Source organism: Pistacia vera, unplaced genomic scaffold (assembly GCF_008641045.1).
Source record: "Pistacia vera cultivar Batoury unplaced genomic scaffold, PisVer_v2 Contig880, whole genome shotgun sequence".
In the NCBI taxonomy this organism is placed as follows: Eukaryota; Viridiplantae; Streptophyta; class Magnoliopsida; order Sapindales; family Anacardiaceae; genus Pistacia; species Pistacia vera.
In genome coordinates this window covers 336,345-358,858 of record NW_022196757.1, presented here as the reverse complement: position 1 = coordinate 358,858, position 22,514 = coordinate 336,345, and the positions used below count along the sequence as shown (strand labels likewise).

General features: G+C 38.6%; 3 protein-coding genes across 3 annotated transcripts; all 3 read right to left on the bottom strand.

Moving 5' to 3' along the window:
- Nucleotides 1–1,041: 1,041 nt before the first annotated feature.
- Nucleotides 1,042–3,970, bottom strand: LOC116119316. Its single transcript, XM_031405257.1, has 5 exons — nt 3,785–3,970; nt 3,632–3,697; nt 2,767–2,809; nt 1,747–1,925; nt 1,042–1,106 (listed from the first exon to the last, which is right to left on the bottom strand). Exons 1-4 carry the CDS (start codon nt 3,968–3,970, stop codon nt 1,858–1,860), a joined length of 363 nt encoding a protein of 120 aa, XP_031261117.1. The 3' UTR covers nt 1,042–1,106; nt 1,747–1,857.
- A 1,721-nt stretch (nt 3,971–5,691) lies between these two features.
- On the bottom strand, nt 5,692–6,734 carry LOC116119315 (extensin-like). The gene is made up of 2 exons (XM_031405256.1): nt 6,657–6,734; nt 5,692–6,069 (listed from the first exon to the last, which is right to left on the bottom strand). Exons 1-2 carry the CDS (start codon nt 6,727–6,729, stop codon nt 5,708–5,710), a joined length of 435 nt encoding a protein of 144 aa, XP_031261116.1. The 5' UTR covers nt 6,730–6,734; the 3' UTR covers nt 5,692–5,707.
- A 10,401-nt stretch (nt 6,735–17,135) lies between these two features.
- On the bottom strand, nt 17,136–22,248 carry LOC116119314 (phosphatidylinositol-glycan biosynthesis class F protein-like). Its single transcript, XM_031405255.1, has 8 exons — nt 21,931–22,248; nt 21,772–21,837; nt 20,838–20,880; nt 19,395–19,449; nt 18,894–18,942; nt 18,531–18,598; nt 17,953–18,061; nt 17,136–17,591 (listed from the first exon to the last, which is right to left on the bottom strand). Exons 1-8 carry the CDS (start codon nt 22,117–22,119, stop codon nt 17,478–17,480), a joined length of 693 nt encoding a protein of 230 aa, XP_031261115.1. The 5' UTR covers nt 22,120–22,248; the 3' UTR covers nt 17,136–17,477.
- Nucleotides 22,249–22,514: the final 266 nt, after the last annotated feature.

Genomic DNA, 22,514 nt, shown 5'->3' with positions numbered 1-22,514 from the left:
CCTAGACATGAAGTCAGCAGACTAGGTTGGGGTTCTCATAAGCCCTAAAATGTTCAGATGCAATTTATCATATAACCAATGAAGTGCCACCGATAATATAAAGAACCTCCAAGCAGTCAGCTAAAAATTACTACATGGAGCATCAAATTTCACACCAAAACTATACGCATAACCTAAGAGAGAACCAAAAAAGAACAGACGAGGCAAGCAATAATTGGAGTTGAACTCTATATCAAAATTTCAAGCAAATTGTGCCCAAACAGCTCACAGAAGAAAATACAATTCGGATTTAAATTGGAACAAGTTGAAAGCAAGAGTTAGATTGATAATATGCCATGATCCTCAATAAATGAGCACATAAGTTCATATATAACATGTCCGTTTCATAAGAAATATAGAGAAAAGATATAAAATTTACAAACTGCTTTCAGTTTTAGCCCATTATATGAAGTAAACCGGGAAATAACAACTACCTGCCATGGCCTCTCCCAATCAAGCGGCATTGGCCAAGCGCCAAACCAAGCTCCAATAACAGCTCCCTGCGCTGGTAGACAAAATCATATAACTACAGATCCATTTGGCCAAAGAGTAAATAGATTCAAATTTCACATCAGTGATACAATTTGACCAACACTCAATTCACTGATTTCATTGAGTACATTCTTTTATTGAGCTTCATTAAGTTTAAGAAAAATACAATAAAGTTCTTCATACAACAAGCATGACAGAAAACAGAAACAAAGCTAAAACAAAACACAAATCCTATTACTGTCAATTTGTACTTCTCGTCAGTTTAATGGACGTCTATGGAAAACACTCCAATCAATGGTTGAGGCCAACATGCAGACTCCATGAACAAAATTGAGGGAAGCTCAATTATGATTTCCCCAAGATTGGTACAACACATCACAACCTTGCATGCATCCTAAATCCAGTAATTATTGTGCAATTAATGTCTTGTCAATAAATGACACATATACTACATGAATTAATGCCTAAATACAGAAATAAAGCACCAAAAAATGTGAGAAGGCTTACTTTGTATGTGCGAATATACGTCGCCAATCTTCCCACAATGAACCATATACCGAAGCAGCAGGCACAAACTGCCAGTGCACAAGATAAACATTCAGTAATACATAATAGGATAACACATATGAAGTCTGGTAAAACTCAAATGCAGCTAACTTGTTCGCTCATATATATTGGAGAGTGATAATAATATAAAGAAATTGAACAAAAACTTCTTTCATATAACATTGTGCATTTATATCTGCAATGTATGGAGCATTATATACAGGACATGAGGTTTAATTCAACAGACTTCCAACTATAATTTCTTAGGTATAGTACAGCAGGAAACATTGAAGGAAGTCAGTACTTACAGTGAACAGTGACATTAAAAGAGAATAATCAAAGGTTTGTCATATACCTGTATCAATAAGAAAGAGACACGATCAATTCACATTTTGTAAAAAACTTAATTTTACTAATACAAATAAACATTCATCTACAGTATTTACTGTATTACATTTAATCAAAAATTATCTTGACACATCTCCACAATTTTGAAAAGAAAGTCACAGTTGGATTTGGACAGTTAAAACAAATTTTTAAAGTGAATTCCCCACCCACCTTTATCCATTATATTAAAGTTTTACATTTTATTTTGGAGAAAAGCAAAATTCATAAAGTTTTAGAAGAAACAGGAAAGCCACCTGTAGAAAATGTAGGGGCTTTGTGTACCTGACAGTGAAGAAAGGTGTTGTATAAGGAACTATGAGTGAACCCATTTTGACCTCAACTGTGACTTCTGTTTCCATAATAACAGTAAAAGGCACAAATTTTTATCTACCCTTATTTCACATACTGAATACCCACAGGTGCACCCAAAGCAATAGCTCCTAAAGCATTTACAAGAGCCCCTACAAAGTAGAAGATGGATCAGTTATTTTATATTATGCAGAAAAAACAAAGGGGACAGAAACCCTTGCATAAAAGTAAAGACATACACGAGATGTTAAACAAAACATTTATGATCCTTTTGTTTTACCAAGCGTTGTTACAAGGTAGTGCTACTCTAAACCAAGCTATATTTCTCTAAAAGCTGACACAAGACTGTTACAATATAATCCAAAGCTAGACACATGACTTGGAGATCACTCATTGTAACGGGAAAACATTTCTTTAAGGACCCGTTTATAACCATTGCCTTCCATCTTTAGATTGGATGGACAAAGTAATACACACATGCCACAAATTTGCTTATAAGCATGTACTTCATCAGTTAACTACAAAAACAAAATTATTGAAGCTAACAAAAGTAATGTATATAACAAAAACATTTCCAATAGAAGTACATTGAACCTGCAAAGGCTATGAATCTTCATCAAGCCACATTTAAATGCTCCACAAAAATTTATTATTTAGACTGTATAACAAGCTAATCCAACAATCTTCAAAATCAAATACACAACATTACAAACCAAGGAAATAAAAACTAATATTAATATGGAAAAAAGATATCGTTTCATTCAAAATCTAAAGTAGAATGAACGACATCACTCATTGTCCGTTGCAACATAAGTTCTGCTTTATCTTCAAACTAAATGGAAGAAAACACACAACTGTGCTAAACATTTGTATTTGTACAGATACAAAATCCACAAATAGAAACTATACTAAATAAAACTAGTGAAACAGTATTTAGAAAAGTTAAAAAGAACAAGACAGAATAAAAAGGAGCAACACGAATATCAGACTAACCAACAGGGAGTCCCAGTAGGCCTCGTACCACAGCTTTGAAATACTGTTACAAAAATATAAAGGAAATAAATAAAAAAGCACATAAAAAATCAATATCAAATAACCTTAGGTCTTCAACAATATCAGTGAGTGGATGGGATGAATTTTTATGTAAATCATTACACATTGCATGAAACATCATATTTGTGACATTATTGCCAAATTTGTAGTGAAATATGACTTGTAATATTATAAGTATAAAATGTTCCACAAATAGCTCTAATGCTAGACCAAAATCACAGTGAAGTTACGGTAATAATTTTTTTTCAGATAACATATGACATACACTTATTACATGGATCTGTTAAATAGCCGGCTTTTCTACACAACTTTTAATTTTTTTAAAAGAATCTCAGCCCTTGGATCAAGAATCCAAGAGCTTAGCCGCACTAATAAAGTTACCACCCTAAGAAACTATAAGGTTACCAGCGAACATTAGCAGGCATTTCTTTTTACAAGTTGCTTAAAAGTTGCAAATATAACAGGCCATATTAACCATAAAGTTTCTTTAATTGCAATTATGCACTTATATAAAAACAAATCCAATGGTCAATATCATCCCAGAAACATTACAAGGCAAGTACTCTAGCAAACTGTATTTCAGTAACATTACCACAAGCTTCCATATACATATAAGCATAAACAAGCATTGCTCTTTTATTGCCACATCGTTTGCGCTCATAAAATAAAATTAATTTTTTTTCTTGTACTCTTCCCTACACATTAGGTAGGGAAGAGCACAAATAAAAAAGTTGTAACGTTTTTCACATGAAAAAAATCCCAAAAACGAGCAAATAAAATCATTAACAAAAATAATGTGAATTACCGAGGATTTGTCGGGATTTTTTCGAAAATAGCTGTAAAGAAGAATAACAATTGGGCTCTCGATAACCTAAATTACAGTGTTGAAACAAAATTAATCAGTAACCAAGATTATAAATTTGACGGAAAAAGGTGAAAGAAAACAAGAGTACAGTACCCAGATCAGACGGAGAGTGCCCGAAGGATGAGAGACGAGATTGATGGAATAGATGTTGTGAGCTACCCAGAATCCGGCGCCTAAGCCAACTCCACAAATCAGGTGGACTAAAAATGTTTGTAGTGGAGACACCGAATGCGATGAAGAAGAAGAAAGAGGACTTTCAGTGGATGAAGGTTTCACCATTTTTGCTTTTTTCGGAATTTGAGAATGAAGTTGTAATGTTTATATATATTGGGCTAAGTCGGGCTCAGCATGACTCGAATTTCGTCATGCATTTTGGGGTTAAATGGGTGCAAGATCCCTGCTAGTATTAATGGGCTCGTACAACTTGGATTTCATTTGCTTAGAAAACCCAAGGGAATTATCCTTTTTTTTTTAAAAAGAAAAAGTGGTCCAACAAACTTTTAAGAATGCTACATTTTTTTTTTTTTTTTTTTTTTGAAGGTTACAACATGTAACATTTATGTTTTTCAATACTTTTTTGTTAAATTTAATGTATTTTCAAATCTATATATCTTGTTGTCGAGTTTTTTAAAAGTGGTCTTCAAATTGATAATTAACCTTATTAAAATAAATAAGCAGAAGACATAAGTTAAAGAACTAGCAGATGAGGTTAATATAACTGCGGAAATGATACAGCCACCGAATGACGTGACAAAATCCTGACCGTCGATTAATATTAAGTTAAAATTAATCAACGGTCAGGATTTTGTCACGTTATTCAGTGTAAAAATTCGGTGCACTACTTCGATGACTGTAGCATTACTCAATATAACTGTTACGAAAAAAGGGAAAACTAGTATTGCAAATAAATAATGCAATTTAATTCTTTCGGGGACCCATTTTACTTCAAGTTTGATTAATGATCATCTAGTTTAGAAGAATGTTAGGCTTGGAAATAGTTTGTCTTTGAAATCAATAGCTTCTGTTTTTTTTGCTAAAATAGAAACTTAAGACAACTTATAAAATGAGCAAACAAACATCAATAGAAGCCTATAGGGCTACTTGTTGATGTGATCCCTCCAATGTTCAAGTAAATAGAGTTTATAAAAATATTGGTCTCACCTTTTAAGACTCGTTACATGTATAACTTTTGGAATTCGATACTTATTATGAAAAGTCATTTATGTAACATCCCGTGGTACTAAATGAAATCGTTGATCCTATATTAGAAATGATCATATATTTAAAAAATCAAAAATCAAAATTTAAAACTAAAAATAAAAATTAGAGTTCTTTCCAAACATAATGTAAGCAAATTTAGCATCAAGAACTTTAAGTATAACATAAGAGACAACCAAATATTCTAAGACTAGAAATGATTATATATTATAAGAAAATGTTTGTCATTACCCGGACATAAAATTCTTTCTTGGGCTGGAATGGCAAACAACCAAAGAAATGAGTTAACAAATAGAAATTAAAGCCTTTATCACATGTTTAATTCCTCGTAATTAATTCATGAGGTGGAGGAGTGAGGGTAGCTCTTTTATTAGGTAAATGTCGTGTAGTCTTTTAACTAGGATTAGTATTTAGTCACATGCATTTTCATTCATAAAATAGTAAAATACATATATCTATCCATTTAAAATTCCAAATTTCCATAAAAAATAATATATATATATATCAATTAATTAGGCAAAAAATTAAACAAATGTATATAACATAATTTTATTAGAATGATAAAAAATATTTAGATATATAACATCAATGATACAATATCGTTCACAGTCAAATACGTTTTCAAGATTTGAATATGAATCTCATTCTTATCGACTCTTACCATCAAACTTAACCAACTACTATTACACAAATGGCCTCATACACAACCCTATTATCACAACCACTAAAAAAGAAACTCAAATTAGCCAATTAATTTCTCTATCTTTCTTAAACTCTAATTACTGAATCACTCTTGAGTCAAGATGAAGCTTCATAATAATAATGAGAAGATATTTTAGGTAACAATTGCTCGACACTCGCTTGATGCTCCGATGGTGATGGCTTCGGAGTTGGAGGGGCGCTTGGTGTCGGCCTCTTTCCATAATCAGTTACCATTGTGATTACCATTTTGCATGGAGTACTTCCTGCAACGCAAGGAGCTCCAGTTTCTGTCAGTTGGTCTGGTGATGATGATGGATTCGGTGGCGGTGGAGGCGATGGCAGGGTCTTTTGGTAACCGGTTGTCAGTTGATGGGGTGAGGGTGATGACTTTGGAGGTGGTGGTGGTGATCTTGAATGCCTTCCATAGTCAGTAATCATGGAGATTTTGTTTTGCCAGTCTATATAGGAAAAGAGAAAGATTAGATAAGCAAGTAATTCAAACATCTAAAATGTTTGATAATCAATTTCCAATATCAATAGGTTGATTGTTTCACTCTTGTATTTTCCAAAAGGAAAAAAAGAACTTTAAAAGCTTTTTTCCTGGATCCGAAAGATAGTATGCAGGTTTTCCCAGTAAACAAAAAGTGTATCATACTTGAATCTAACTGGGGTAGCAATAATAGAGAAACCGCATAGCATCGGAAAAAAGAGGAAATTCCAATTATAAGATACCCAATAAAACTGTCATTGGAATCGATATCTCATTCAAGATAATTATCAAACTCCTAGCTATGATATAGAGAAAAGAAAAATAGGAGAAGAGAGTGAGAAACTATATATACCAGCTTTTTTAATGTTAATTAAAAAAAGGAAAAAGAGTTGCTGAAACATGTATAAACAGTTGCTTCTTTGCATGCCTTTGTATTCCTTTGAAAATATAAAGTTAATTAACAAATCAGAATTTTCTACCAAATATACTAAAGGCTTAATTAACCTTAATTAATTACAGAAGCTTGCTTATAATCCATGGATGCATGTAAATTACCTGATAAGGTTCTTGCTTCTGCTGAAATGGCAAGGAAGGCAAGAAGTAGAGTGCTCATTATTGAAGTTGTCATGTTCTTCATCAATAATTCATAAACCAAAAGAGAGAGTGGAAGCCATTTATAGACATAAAAGTGCTTTGCGTAACGTAAATCATGACATCATGTCTCGCGTTGTTTTTCATTTTTATTTAACTATATATAAACTGGTAATTAATTAATCCAAATCGTCAAAATGGTCCAAGCAGAACTCACAGCCACTTGTTTCATTTCGTATCCAATAAGAGCTAGGTCTTTGGCGATTTTATGTTTTTCCCATCTGAACACAGCACATATAATTTGACTAGATCTGGTTGCTTGGGCTCTTGACGTGGGGGTCAATTGTATTTTGGCATGCAGACGACTGGACTTGCAAAATTCATGTAGAAGAAGACACCACACACAAGCAAACAAAACTGTACAACTAAGAATTGAGCTTGGGCTTGGATTTTTCTTTGTTATTTACTGCCTCTTAATTATCAAGAATTAGTTTTTATTTGTTTTCGTACACATGCATGTAGATATATTTGATATTACTATATTTCCTGTATCAATATTAGGGTTATGGTAATACGGTCAGCAGCAAATCAATTTTAATAAAATTACGAAAATTTAGTTTTTAAAATCATTAAAATAAGGGTTCATATATATTCTACCTACCAAAGTAATGCGTTTAAATTAAGCATTTGTTTATGTATACATCTATGGGATTTATGTATTTTCCTAGTCTTTTCTTTTGGGATTTTTTTTTTCTTCAATGTTCATGATTTTCTGATTTAATTAGAAAGCTGTCAAAGAACTCACATTCACATCTATTCTCTTCCTTCAGGACGATAAAAAGGAAATAAATAATGAGTGATGTGAAGCCACATCCACTCATAATTAAAAATTCTACTTTTAATATATTAAGTAGCAATAAAGTGTGTACAAAAAAATAGTGTCAAAAATTGGATCATACGCTAAATATATTTAAAAATTTAATAAGGTTAGGTCATATCAATATATTTGATTTAATTTTACAATATTATATTAAAGTCATCAATCTAACGGTATGAGTTATTTTTTGAAGAATAAATTTGATTTTTTTTATGCTTGCAAAAAAGTGATAAGTCATGATTGAGAATAAGACAAACTTAAGGGTAAAGTGTTTGCATTATGATAATAGGGGGGAATATATTGATAATGGATACAAGAAGTATTGTGTCAATAATTGGATTGAGATAGAGAAGACCAGCCTAGTGTAACGTCCAACCCAAAATTAGGAGGTCCATTGGGCCCAATCTATGACAAGAGGCTAGGATCCAAAAATTATCTAGGGAATATGCTGAGAAGCTTTAGAAATGCTCTAGAATATTCCTCACCCAACTAGACAGCAGAATAAGATTATGATTCTTATTCTAATATGATTAATCTTGGTCATCCAATCTATTGGATTTGTATGGATTTGGACCCTCAGATATAGTTATAAACTCCTATATAAAGCTAGCTAATGTTGGGTTATTTTGATTCCAAGCATTGTATTATTTTGAAAACAATAATAATACAAGAGAGTTTTCTCTCCCTCTCTTTCTTTTGGTATTCTTTAGATTTTCTTGAGATTTTTGTGTGTGTGTTTTCAGGCTTACTTAGAGTCAACCGCCACCATTTAGGCTCTAAAGTTGCACGATTCATTAAGGTCGTGACAGTTGGTATTAGAGCGAGGGTTCAGATCTCAAGAAAGGAGAACCATGGTTGATGAAAGTAAAGTGATTGATGCAAGTTTGGTGCAAGAAGAGACACAAGCAAGGGAAGAAACCCTGTGGCTGCTCGAGATCTCGCAATGCACAAGGATCCATGGAGATCAAAACGGTCAAGATGGAGCTAGTTTTAGCTGATGTTCTTGAAAAGCAAGATCACATAGAACAATTTGTGGAGGAAGTTGATGGTAAGATAGACATGCAGTTGGAAGAATTTTGCAAGCCCATACTCAATGCCATTAACATAAGTTTCACAGAATGGCATCGAGAAAACATAGATTTCAACAAAGCTTTTGAGAGAAAAATATATGAAACACTTGCCAAGCATTAGGAACAAGTTGATATTTCTTGATATCATTGATGAACAAAGATCTATATATACTGTTACAATACACTATAATTGTAGACACAATAAACTAATTTCCTATTTTTCAGATTTACATCCTAGTATAGTCTTGTACAACTCAACAAATCATGGTATAGATGGATATTATTATTTGTAATTGTTGATGCTAGATTCTAACACCAACTAATCGACACGTGCGCAACATTGATTGATCAAGAAACACACGTGATTATGGATAGAGAATACGAAATAAATGCAATGAGAGCTTTTAAAGTGGTTCGGATGCTAAGGTATCAAGTCCTACATACACTGATTTGTATTAATATGGTGGGTCAGGTCACAAAAGCGGACTGACTTACAAATGATTGGGGAAAGTAAATATACAGTTTCTAGAGAGAGAGAGAGTTCAAGTGTAAAAATAGCCGAATCCCCCTAATGAAGGGGTCTTCCTCTTTTTATATCAAGTTGAATGCGTGTAATCATCATTAAATCCTTGGATTGGTGTGAATGTTAGGACATAATCCGGCTTTACGTCTCATTGCCCATTTCCCAAGCTGATTTCACGCGATTTGGAGCAGGGAAACGGACACGTGGGAGCTCCACGGCGCTTGGCAGGCCTGACGTGCGCTTACCGTTCTGACGGGAGCAGGTCTCGCTTCATCACGTGACTCCACGTCAGCCCTTGATTTCCCAGGCATAACAGAAGTCCCCTAGTTTTTAAGGTTTGAGGATCGAACCTTGGAAACTAAGTCATGCTGCGATTGGAGGTTCTGGTCACTTCGACCTGAATGGGAGAAGCTCGGGACAGGGCCTTTGGCGAACACGACCTCGCACAATTCATTGCCTAAACGACCTAACAATCATCATCCTAGCGACCTGGCTTTCTTCGGACGTTCCTTTCCGTGCCTTAGGGTTGGAGATTCAATGAACCTATTTTTGCGCTGTCAGGCGCTCTGCACGTGTTAAAGCGTCTGGCAAGCGCATTAAATGCGTTGTGTGCTGACCCGGCATCGTTTTGACAGCATTAATTGCACGACGCATTTGAAACGACAACCCTCATCACGGCATTTAATGCGATGTGGGGCGCATTTTATGCGGGGAGAGAGAGAAAGCTGTCGTTTCGGTTCCGAGAGGTGGCAACCGTCGATTCGCAGTCCATATAAAAGCTCACATTTTTCAGATGACGCCACCAAAATCCTCTTTTGCCTCGAGTGACAAGCCTTTGCAAACCGGAAGTTCTTCTTTTCCGATTGGCGCCTCTCAAATATCTGAAACAAGATTCGGCCTTGGTCACGTGTCCCAGAAGGTAAGATCCTTTTTCTTCTTCCTTTTTGTTTGGTTGGTGGGCAATGGCGTTGGGTCTCCTGGTGTTTCACCAGAGGCACGACGCCGTCGTCGGATTCGAGCCGTGGATGTTGGCTCGAGTCACTGTTAGGGTTTACAGAATTTGTCCCATGCCGTCGCACGGGACAACATGCGAAGGCTAAAATGACCGTGTCTGTCGGTGTTGCAGACTCTGGAATGGAACCGTCAACGTCCAGACCCGAGGAAGCGTCCAGCTCGTCCTCGCGGGACGTTCCCGAGGACGCATCCCTTGACGTCTTCTCGGTTCGCACCCGAGAAGAGTTTGATAGGATTAAAAAGCAGTACGACGTCTGTGCAGAGGTGTTCCTTGACAACACCCGGTCGTCACGGCATCCTTCAGATGGCCTTGCTGCGATCTCCGAAGAGATCTTTAAGGGTAGGGGGATGATTCCCTTCCATCCTTTCATCAGGTCGGTCCTGGATCACTTCGGGATCGCACCGATGCAGCTGACGCCAAACGCGTATGTCATCGTCGTCGCGATGTACATCGCGTGCTGCGAGAGTGGCTTGGGCGAGCCAACGGCGGTGGAACTCGGTATCGCCTATTATCTTAAAAAGAGTAGGGACAAGGATTCGTATTACTTGTCCCGGCGACCTACCATCGCCGATGGGATACATAGCTATCCCAGTAACGCGGGGGCCTACGAGATAAAATTCTTCTTTTTCTACTATGACGGCTACTGCCGCTTTCAGAAACCAAGTAGGTTCTTCTTCGCTAGGTTCATTGTCTGTTTGCATGCTTTATAACAACGACCTGCTTTCTTCTTTTGCAGTTAATAGAACGACCAGCCAAGACCTGCTTGACAACCCGGATAGGCTCATGTCTTTTAGAGTTCTTCCTGAGGAAAGCCGGGACGCGAGGAAGCTCATGACAACCGCGAACTTGCGAAAGTACGGTTTTATTAGCAACAACGCGTCTTTAGAGCCCCTATAAGGTAAGTTACATTGATTTCCTTCTGGTCGCAGAATAATTTTGTTTACTAATGTACTTGCATGCAGCAACTATGCCTCTGAAGGAGTCCGAGCAGCCTCGCCGAGCACCGTTCATCTTCCCTCGATCGAGAAGAGAGAGAGCAGTTGAAGCTGCTCGTCCCATTCCGGCATAACTGGTGAGAACAGCCGCGTCTTTCCAGCCCCGTCCTGTGCAAGAAGTGACCAGGACAGAACAGGTCGCACAGGCACCACCTGCTCGCCCAAGGCGGAAGGCTCTGGCCCAGAGGTCAAAGAAGAGGAAGCAGATTTAGGTCGACGAGTCAGAGAACGAATTTGAGGTAGAACCTTTGAGGTCGCGACAGGACTCAAGGAGGTTGGGCAAGGAACCCGTGAGTGAGGCGATCACTGCCGACAAGGCGAAGGACGCACCAGTGCTGGACTCATTGGGGAGTCTGCCCGAATACCTGTAGCCGATAGTCTATTCTCTGCTCGAGTGTGGACTATCGAAGTCGTATGATGAGTTCGTTTATATGGGTGACGACCTGATGACCACGTCGTTCCAACATCTAAGCAAGGTAAGCGAACTGCTCTTAAAGTAGCCCGTCTTGGTTCTAATTCTTTATTCTAACACTTCTTGTTCGCAGGCCTTGCTTGCGATGAGGATGTCTATGGAGAAGACTCGGCTAGGGGCCGCGAAGGGGACAAACGACCTAAAGGAGGAGGTCGCGAAGCTCAAACAAAGCCTGGAGTCCGTCGAAGTAGAGAGAACGCAAGCGTTCGAAGCGGCGAACAAGTATCTGAACCAAAAAGATGCCGATTTGCAGACAGTGGACTTCCAAAAGGCGGAGTTTGAGCGACGTGTGGAGGAAGTGAGGGAGCTTCAGAAGACAACTGCTAGGCTCTCCAAGGAGGTCGGAGAGAAGGACCAGCAGCTCCAGACGACCTCCGCATGGGCTCAGCGAGCTGAACAAGAAAGGGAGGCTTCTGAAAAGGAAAGGCTAGCTCTCGAGGCCGAGCTCCAGGAGAGTCGGGAAAGAATCGCTTTATTGACTGAAGAAATGCGAATCCAGTCAGAGGAGGTCGAGGACAAGGCCGCCGACTGGACGATCTGGTCCATTTATACCCTATGACCAAAGAACCCGAATCTGGATATTTTTGACCTCCTAGAGGGGTGGCAAAAGACTTTGCGGGTTCTGGCGGAGTAAGATGACCAAGCAGCAGCGGCCACCTGATGATCCGACCAGGCAGGGGGTTCTGGTCCTGCTTCGAAGGATCCCCCTGACCAGCCATAGTGTAACGAGTCTTGACCCCATAGAGATTGGGTCTTACCTTTTCTTGTATATAAATGGAAATACATTTTGCTTTCAATTGTTGTTCACCTTTTCATACATAAGTACAGTTTACAATCCAGATTTACATAGGCAATTACATACGAATTCTTACACGTGAACAGAACGCATGCGAACTGTTTCAAGCGAACAAAATAATACTTTTACATTAAAGAGGAAACTAACAAAAACTGAGAGCTGAGTTCGGGATTACTGATAGTATGGTCGGAGGTGCTCAGCATTCCAAGCTCGGGATACTTTAGAACCGTTCAATCTTTTGAGATGGTAAGTCCCCGGTCTGCTCACCTTGTCGACCCGGTACGGTCCTTCCCAGTTAGGTCCTAGTACCCCTGCACTTGGCTCTCTGGTCCTAAGGAGAACTTCCTTTAGCACAAAGTCCCCGACCTGAAAGTCTCTTCGTTTGACCTTTGAATCAAAAAACCTCTTTGCCTGCTGTTGGTAGGCTGCTATCCTTAACGAAGCCTTGCTGCGGTGCTCTTCAACGAGATCCAAACTTGCCCTTATTAGTGCCTCGTTTTCAACCTTGTCATACAAGTCTCTCCGAAAAGAACCAGTTCCCACCTCTACAGGAATCATTGCTTCGTAGCCATAGGCTAGCGAAAAAGAGGTTTCTGAGGTGGAAGTTCTTGGAGTTGACCTATAAGCCCATAAGACTTCGGGGAGATCGTCAGCCCAATTTCCTTTGGCTGCCCCAAGTTTGGCCTTTAGAGTGTGCTTGATGGTCTTGTTGACTGCTTCAACTTGGTCGTTTGCTTGCGGTCTGGCGACTGAGGCGAATTTTTTATGGATGCCCAGTTCGTCGCAGAACTGCTTGAACTCCTAGTTATCGAATTGTTTTCCATTATCCGAGATAGGGGTGTGAGGAATTCCGTAGCGACACACTATGTTCTTGAAAATGAAGTCTTTCAGCTTTCTGATCGTGATCGCGGCTAGCGGTTCAGCTTCTACCTATTTTGTGAAATAATCTACCGCGACCACGGCATATTTGACCCCTCCCTTTCCAACTAGCATGGGACCGATAAGGTCGATCCCCCATATGGAAAATGGCCAGGGGCTAGACATCGTTATCAGCTCGTGTGAGGGGGCTCGCGGAATGTTCGCGAACCGCTAGCACTTGTCACATTTCTTAACAAAATTGTGCGTATCTTCTTGGATTCGGGGCCAATAATATCCCTGGCGAACAACTTTGTTCGCAAGAGATCGAGCAGCTATGTGATTATCGCAGATTCCTTTGTGAATTTCTCTCATGACGTAGATTGCTTCTTCACTGGTTACACATCGGAGGAGAGGGGCACTGAATCCTCTCCTATACAGCTGGTCTTCGATGAGTGCGTAACGAGCAGATCTTACTCGCAGGATTCTTGCCTCGACCTTGTCGTCTGGCAGGGTCCCATCCTTGAGGTACTAGAAAATGGGAGTCATCCAAGAATCCAGTTGAGTCGTATTTACGGCCTGTTCGGCTGAGCTGATAGTTGAAGCATCCACGATACGAACATGAATGCTATCTGGAGCCTCGGAATCTAATGACGATGCTATCTTTGCTAGGGCGTCCGCTATAGAATTGCTATCTCTGGGGATCTGAGTGATTTCAAAGTGTTCGAACGACCCGAGAGTGGTCTTAGCTTCTTTCAGGTAGCAGATCATGTTCTCTTCCTTATCTTGGTATTCTCCTAGAATTTGGTTGATGACCAGCATAGAGTCGCTGTAAATGCTGACCACGGTTGCACCCATTTCTTTGGCAAGTCGCAACCCGGCGAGCAGGGCTTCATACTCTGCCTCATTGTTGGTCGCCTTAAACCCGAATCGCAGAATACCATGAATTCGAGCCCCCTCAGGGCTTACAAGGAGAAGACCCGCACCGGCTCTTTTCCTGTTTGATGACCCGTCGACATAGAGGTTCCAAGTCGACAGGTTCTGAATACTTCCTTGCACGACTTCGCTAGGCTGTTGCTCGCTTGGGGGATAGGAAAATTCTATGATGAAGTCTGCAACGGCTTGCCCTTTAATGGTTGACCTGGGCTTGTACTTCAGGTCGAACTGGCTCAACTCCATGGCCCATTTGAGAAGTTTACCCGAGGCTTCTGGTTTCTGGAGGACCTGCTTGAGGGGGTAATTAGTCATTACGTTGAGCATATGGGCATGGAAGTAAGGTCGCAGCTTTCTAGACGCGATCAGCAGAGCAAAGGCTAGTCGTTCCATTTTCGGATACCGCATCTCGGCATCCGATAGGCGCTTGCTTGCATAATACACTGGCCACTGCGCCTTTTCCTCTTCCCGTACTAAAGCTGCACTGACCGCGAACTGAGATATGGACATATAGATGAGCAGGATTTCCTGTGGAAGAGGCTTAGAGAGGAGAGGTGGCTTCCCGAGGTGTTCTTTTATACTCTGGAACGCCTGTTCGCATTTGGGAGTCCATTCGAATTTCTTGTTGGCCTTCAGAACATTGAAAAATGGTAAGCAGCGGTCTGTTAATCTCGATATGAAGCGACTAAGTGCCGCTATCCGCCCATTTAGACTCATGACCTGCTTTTTGCTGGTCGGGCTCTCCATATCGAGCAGAGCTTGAATCTTCTCGGGGTTTATTTCTATGCCCCGCTGATTAACCATATACCCTAGGAACTTTCCTGATGACATCCCGAACGAACACTTGAGAGGGTTTAGCTTCATTCTGTGCAACCGGAGGATGTCAAACATCTCAGCGAGATGTGCAATATGTTCTGAGGCGACCTGGTATTTGACCAGCATGTCGTCCACATAGACTTCCATTGTCTTCCCGATCTGGTCGGAGAACATTTGGTTGACCAGCCTCTGATAGGTCGCGCCCGCATTCTTGAGGTCGAAAGGCATGACTTTGTAACAGTATAGCCCTCGGTCCGTAATGAAGGATGTATGCTCCTCGTCTAGCCCATACATTGGGATTTGATTGTATCTTGAGTACGCATCCATGAAGCTTAGCAACTCGTGCCCTGACGTGGCATCAACGAGCTGGTCGATTCTCGGCAGAGGGAAGCTGTTTTTCGAGCAAGCCTTGTTGAGGTCGCTGAAGTCAACGCAGGTCCGCCACTTGCCGTTTGGCTTCTTTACTAGGACCGGGTTGGCAACCCAGGTTGGGTAGAGAGCCTCTCGAATGGACCCATTTCGGAGAAGGTTCTCCACTTCTGATTTTAGTGCGGCGTACCGCTCCGGATCCATCGCTCTTCTTTTCTGGCCAACCGGTTTGGCTTCACTGCTGACGTTTAATGAATGGCAAATAATGTCCGGGCTAATCTCGACCATATCTGCATGAGACCAGGCAAACACGTCAATGTTTTCCTTTAAGAAGCTTATCAGTTCGGAAGCGAGCTGAGGGTTGAGACAGCTTCCAACGCTTAACACTCGGCTCGACTCTTTTGGATCAACCGAAATTTCGAACAGATCCTCAACCAGGCCACTAGGAGGGATTTCCTGGATTCGCGGATCTATGTTATCCTCCGCTGGACCAGGCTATGGCTGGATCCGACTGATCGCCATAGCCTGGCGGGGCACACATCGCGAAATGCCCTTTCCCTTGTCTGCCATCTGCACCGCTTTTACATAGCATTCGCGAGATGCGCTTTGTGATCTGCTTACTTCCCCTATCCCCGTTGGAGTGGGGAACTTCATCTTGAGGTGATAAATGGAAGTGACTGCCTTGAAGCTTCTCAACAGAGGTCGCCCTAAGATTCCATTAAAGGCCGATGGGCAGTCCACGACCAAAAATTCGGTAACCCTAGTCACCTCGTCGTAGTCACCGAGCGTGACTGGTAGCTGGATAGTTCCTTTTGGGATTAGGTGGTCCCCTGTAAAACCGTAAAGAGGTATCGAGGCAGGCTTCAAGTCGGTCTCGTCTAGGTTCATTCTATCGAAAGCGGTCTTGAACAGGATGTTCACAGCGCATCCGTTGTCCACAAGCATTCTGCAGACATTATGACACCCTATCAGGGGCGTGATCACCAGGGCGTCCTCGTGAGGATGGTGCAAGCGAGCTGCTTCCTTTTCGCAGAAGGTGATCGGCTCTTTCTTTCGAGCCTTTTGTGGTCGCTGCGAAGTGTTCATTACTCAATTTGGTGAAGATAAATGAATTGAAGCAAACATTTAATAATTTTAAATTATTTATCTAAATAAATCTAAATAAATCTAAACAAACATTTAATTAAATAATAAAAAAATTCAAATTAAAAATTAATTTGGTGAAGATAAATGAATTTAAAAAATAGGTAAAGATTAATGTTTATTTAAAAAAAGAATTGAAGCAAATGTTTTGAAGCTTATATTATGAGATAAACAGAGGCTCGAAAATTATAATAAACCTTAAAATAATTTTGATCAAGACAAAATGAAAATAATGATTTTTCAGTACTAATCTTTTCCTCCAAAACAATTGAGATTATTTTTTTTAAATAAATAATAAATTGTGGGGAAACTATTCTAGTATTTTAATAATTTTAAATTATTTATTAAAAAAAAATGTGGAATAAAAAAGAAAGTGTTTTAAGTTGGTAAAATGATAGGAGGAAAAAAAGTGACTTTTGAATTTAAAGTTGCAGGGGCTTGTAAGTTAATATCGATACCTGAGGCGATTTATTGGTTTTCGGGCAAACCTTGAGGCGTTTAAAGTGATTATCCCTTTGAAGTAAATATCCAATCGCTCCATTTCAATTTTATCAAACAAATGAAAAATCTAACTGCTCAAATAATAAACATTCAACTTACAATGCAAGGGAATTCTGAATTCTAGGCTTTCGCTCAATTTATCAATTTTCAATTGCTCATTAAGAACACGTGTAGCGGAACGAGCAGCAGTTCATGTAAATGAAAGCTCATTTTGCATAGCACAAACAAGAAATAAATAGATTTTTCAATTTTTATCTTTGCATTGGATTAACTATAAGCCCCAACAAGAATGCACCAAAAGACTAAGCCCTAGCCACTAAAACAAATCACACTGGAGTGAAAAACAGAAGCAGCTCTATTTCTGGGAAAAATCCAAGAACACATACTTGACTCGACTATTAATTGATAATTACTTGACAGCTAGTCTCCTTTTTGATGATGTTGTCTTCGACGAATGAGTACAAAGCCAAGAGATGCCACCATTCCGATCAGATACCCTGCCAAGGCTCCATAACTCACACAAATCGGCCATTCCTGTGAATTGAAAATGAGATCATTCAAGCCTAAATAGAAAACAAGCAGCTCAAACACCACATTCATCCAGTAAAGGAACAACAATCCAGCTTTAAAACCAGCCAAGTTGAGCATATGCTTGACAGATATAAACATCATAATATATATCACAAACCTAGATACAAGATAAGTTAAAATTTCTGAAATGCTTATCCCTATATTATACACAATCCAGAAGAAGCACAAGCAGATAGTCAGAATTTAAAAAAAAAAAAAAAAAAACTTCACCAATTATTCATTAATTTATAAGGGTTGGTAACAAACTGATAGAACACCTACAATGGCCTGTTATATGAAGTAAACGGGGGAAATGACAACTTACCTGCCATGGCCTCTCCCAATCAAGCGGCATTGGCCAAGCGCCAAACCAAGCTCCAATAACAGCTCCATGCACTGGTAGACAAATCATATAGTCTACAGATCCATTTGGCCTAAAGAGTAAATAGATTCAAATTTCACATCAGCAAGTAAAAGTTGTATCACAACTTCAATTCACTAATTTCATTCAATACATTCTTTTATTGAGCTCTATTAAGTCTAAGAAAAATACAATAAAGTTCCTGATCCAATAAAGCATGAGAGAAAACAGAAACAAAGCTAAAACAAAACAAAAATCCTATTACTGTCAATGTTTACTTCTCGTCACTTTGATGGACGTATATGGAAACACACTCCAAATAACAGTTGAGGCCAACATGCAGACTCCATGAACAAAATCGAGGGAAACTCAATTATGATTTCACTGCAAGATTTGGTACAAACACATCACAACCTTGCATGCATCCTAAATCTAGTAATTATTGTGCAATTATATATCCTTGTCAATAAATGAAACATATACTGCATGAATTAATGCCTAAATATAGAGAATAAACCACCAAAAAATAAGAGAAGGCTTACTTCGTATGTGCAAATATATGTCGCCAATCTTCCCATGATGAACCATATACCGAAGCAGCAGGAACAAACTGCCAGTACACAAGATAAAAAAGCAGTAATATATAATAGAATAACACAAATGAAGTCTGACAAAATTCAAATGCAGCTAACTTGTTGCCACTGTGCATATATATATATTGGAGAGTAATAATAATATAAAAGAAATTGGACGAAAACTTCTTTCATATAACATTTGTGACATTTTATATCTGCAATGTATGTGCAGCATTATATACAGGACATGAAGTTTAATTCAACAGACTTCCAACTGCAATTTCTCAGTTATAGTACAGCAGGAAAAACTGAAATAAGTCATGTACTTACAGTGAACAGTGACATTAAAAGAGACCAATCAAAGGTATTTTTCATATACCTGTATCCAATAAGAAATAGACATGATCAATGCACATTTTGTAAAAAAACTTAATTTTATTAAAACCAATAAACAATTACATCTACAAGTTATTTACGGTTAAATACACTTAATCCAAAATTATCTTGACACATTCTGTCTCCACAATTTTGAAACAAAGTCACAGTTGAGATTTGGACAATTAAAACAATTTTTGAAATGCATTCCCCACCCAACTTTATCCATTATATTAAAGTTTTACTTTCTATTTTTGGAGAAGAGCAAAATTCAGAAAGTTTTGAAAGGAAACAGGCAAGCCACTTGTAGAAAATGTAGGGAATTTGTGTACCTGACAGTGAAGAAAGGTGTTGTTTAAGGAACTATGAGTGACCCCATTTTGACCTCAACTGTGACTTCTGTTTCCATAATAACTGTAAAAGGCACAAATTTTTATCTACCCTTATTCCACATACTGAATGCCCACAGGTGCACCCAAAGCAATAGCTCCTAAAGCATTTATAAGAGCCCCTACAAAGTAGAAGATGGATCAATTATTTTATGTTATGCAGAAAAAACAAAGGGAACAGAAACCCTTGCCTAAAAATAAAGACATACATGAGATGTTAAACAAAACATATATGATCCTTTCATTTTACCAAGCGTTTTTACAAGGTAGTGCTAGTCTAAACCAAGCTATATTTCTCTAAACACTGACACAAGTTTCTTACATTATAATCCAAAGCCAGACACATGACTTGGAGATCACTCATTGTAACTGGAAAACATTTCTTTAAGGACCCATTTATAACCATTTTTGATAGGAACCCACTCTAATAACTCAATAATTTGGGTTGGGCCATGGGTCTTTCATGGGCTTGGGTAGAACTCTCCTTGGAAAACCGGCTTGTCAAGGGAGGGTGCCCAAGCCTTTATAACCCACATGCCCACCCTTTTCCCTTTCAATGTGGGATCCCAACATTCCACCATGCTTCCGCAACCGACGTCCACGTCGGCCTCTTTACCCCCGTCGGCCTCTTTACCCCTTGGGTGACTACGCGGATCCCCTTTTCCTTCGGGCCTCCATGCCCTTTCTCGGGGTAGCAGCCCGGGCCCAAGGTCAGCCTGCCACGGGTCAGCCTGCCACGCGTGCGCTGCCACATAGGCGTAGGATCATGCTCTGATACCAATTGATAGGAACCCACTCTAATAACTCAATAATTTGGGTTGGGCCATGGGTCTTTCATGGGCTTGGATAGAACTCTCCTTGGAAAACCGGCTTGTCAAGGGAGGGTGTCTAAGCCTTTATAACCCACATGCCCACCCTTTTCCCTTTCAATGTGGGATCCCAACAATTTCCTTCCATCTTCAAATTAGATGGAAAAATGACACACACATGCCACAAATTTGCTTATAAGCAGGTAAAAACTTCATCCATTAACTTCAATAACAAAATTATTGAAGCTAAAAAAAGTAAAGCATATAACATAAACATTTCCACTAGAAGTACATTGAACCTACAAAGACAATGAATCTTCATCAAGCCACATTTAAATGCTCCACAAAAATTTCTTATTTAGACTGTAAAACAAACTAATCCAACAATCTTCAAAATCAAATACACATCATTACAAACCAAGGAAATAAAAACTAATATTAATATTGAAAAAAGATATTGTTTCATTCAAAATCTAAAGCAGAATGAGCAACATCACTCATTGTATGTTGCAACATAAGTTCTGCTTTATCTTCAGACTAAATAGAAGAAAACATACAACCATGCTAAACATTTGTATCCGTACAGATATAAAATCCACAAATAGAAACTATACTAAATAAAACAAGTGAAACAGTATGCAGAAAAGTAAAAAAATTGAACAAGACAGAGTAGAAAGGAGAAACACGAATATCAGACTAACCAACAGAGAGTCCCAGTAGGCCTCGTGCCACAGCTTTGAAATACTGTTACAAAAATATAAAGGAAAGAAATAAAAAAGCACATAAAAAACCAATATCAAATAACCTTAGGTCTTCAACAATATCAGTGAGGGGATGGGAAAGATTTTTATATAAATCGTCACACATTGCATGAAACATCATATTTGTAACATTATTGCCAAATTTGTAGTGAAATATGATCTGTAAATATTACAAGTATAAAATGTTCCATAAATAGGTCTAATGCTAAATCAAAATCACAGTAAAGTTAATGTAATATTTTTTTTCCAAATAACATATGGCATACACTTGCTACATGGAACATCTTATCATTAAGAAATAGAGTTGCTAGACCACAGAACTCTGTTAAATAGCCTGCTTTTCTACACAACGTTTAATTTTTTTAAAAGAATCTCAGCCCTTGGATCAAGAATCCAAGAGCTTAGCCTAAAGTTACCACGCTAAGAAACTATAAGGTTACAAATGAATATTAGCAAGCATTTCATTTTAAAAGTTGCTTAAAAGTTGCAAATTACAGTCGCACTAATATACCAGGCCATATTAAGTTATTAACCTAAAGTTTCTTTAATTGGAACTATGCACTTATATAAAAACAAATCCAATGGTCAATATCATCCCAGTAACATTACAAGGCAAGTACTCTAGCAAACTGTAATTCGGTAACATTACCGCAAACTTCCATATACATATAAGCATAAACATGCATTGCTCTTTTATTGCCACATTATTTGCGCTCATAAAATAAATTTAATTTTTTTGTTTCCTTGTACTCTTCCCTATACATTAGATAGTGCACAAATATAAAAGTTGAACTGTAGCATTTTCCACATAAAAAAAAATTCCCAAAAAGGAGCAAATTTATTTTGTGGATTAACAAAATATAATGTAAATTACCGAGGCTTTGTCGGGATTTTTCCAAAAATAGCTGTAAAGAAGAATAACAATTGGGCTCTCGATAACCTAAATTACAGTGTTGAAACAAAATTAATGAGTAACCCAGATTATAAATTTGAATTTGATGACAAAAAGTGAAAGAAAACAAATGTACAGTACCCAGATCAAACGGAGAGTGTCCGAAGGATGAGAGACGAGATTGATGGAATAGACGTTGTGGGCCACCCAGAATCCGGCGCCTAAGCCTACTCCACAAATCAGGTGGACTAAAAATGTTTGAAGAGGAGACACCGAATGGGATGAAGAAGAAGAAGGAGAAGGAGTTTCGGTGGATGAAGGTCTGACCATTGTTGCGTTTTTTGGGAATTCAGAATGAAGTTGTAAGGTTTATATATATTGGGCTAAGTCGGGCTCAGCATGACTCGAATTTCGTCACGCATTTTGGGCTTAATGGGTGCAAGATCGGCCTGCTAGTATTAATGGGCTCATACAGAAGGAAATACTATGGATAATTAATGCAAGGCCTCCGATTGATTTTAGAATTGACATAGTATTTGAAAGATTTGTCTTGAAAATGTACAGTTTTATCAATACAATCTTATTGGAGCAATGTGTACCAAAGGCATAGATTTTTTGAACAATAATGCTTACTATAATATTATAATATGTCAAGTTTTCTTTTGAATTAATTTTACGAGGAGTGTTGATTAGTTCGTGGACTGAAACTGATTTGTTCTTCTGTT

Excerpts from the sequence above, each read along its gene's own strand:
- LOC116119316 (XM_031405257.1), bottom strand. The coding sequence starts at position 3,970 with ATGGTGAAACCTTCATCCACTGAAAGTCCTCTTTCTTCTTCTTCATCG. Across the intron at positions 2,810-3,631 it reads AAAATCCCGACAAATCCTCG|TATTTCAAAGCTGTGGTACG; the intron begins GTAATTCACATT and ends TTTTTGTAACAG. Across the intron at positions 1,926-2,766 it reads CCTACTGGGACTCCCTGTTG|GGGCTCTTGTAAATGCTTTA; the intron begins GTTAGTCTGATA and ends TCTACTTTGTAG.
- LOC116119315 (XM_031405256.1), bottom strand. The coding sequence starts at position 6,729 with ATGACAACTTCAATAATGAGCACTCTACTTCTTGCCTTCCTTGCCATT. Across the intron at positions 6,070-6,656 it reads AGAAGCAAGAACCTTATCAG|ACTGGCAAAACAAAATCTCC; the intron begins GTAATTTACATG and ends TTTCCTATATAG.
- LOC116119314 (XM_031405255.1), bottom strand. The coding sequence starts at position 22,119 with ATGGTCAGACCTTCATCCACCGAAACTCCTTCTCCTTCTTCTTCTTCA. Across the intron at positions 19,450-20,837 it reads CCTACTGGGACTCTCTGTTG|GGGCTCTTATAAATGCTTTA; the intron begins GTTAGTCTGATA and ends TCTACTTTGTAG. Across the intron at positions 18,943-19,394 it reads GGTGCACCTGTGGGCATTCA|GTATATGAAAAATACCTTTG; the intron begins GTATGTGGAATA and ends TATTGGATACAG.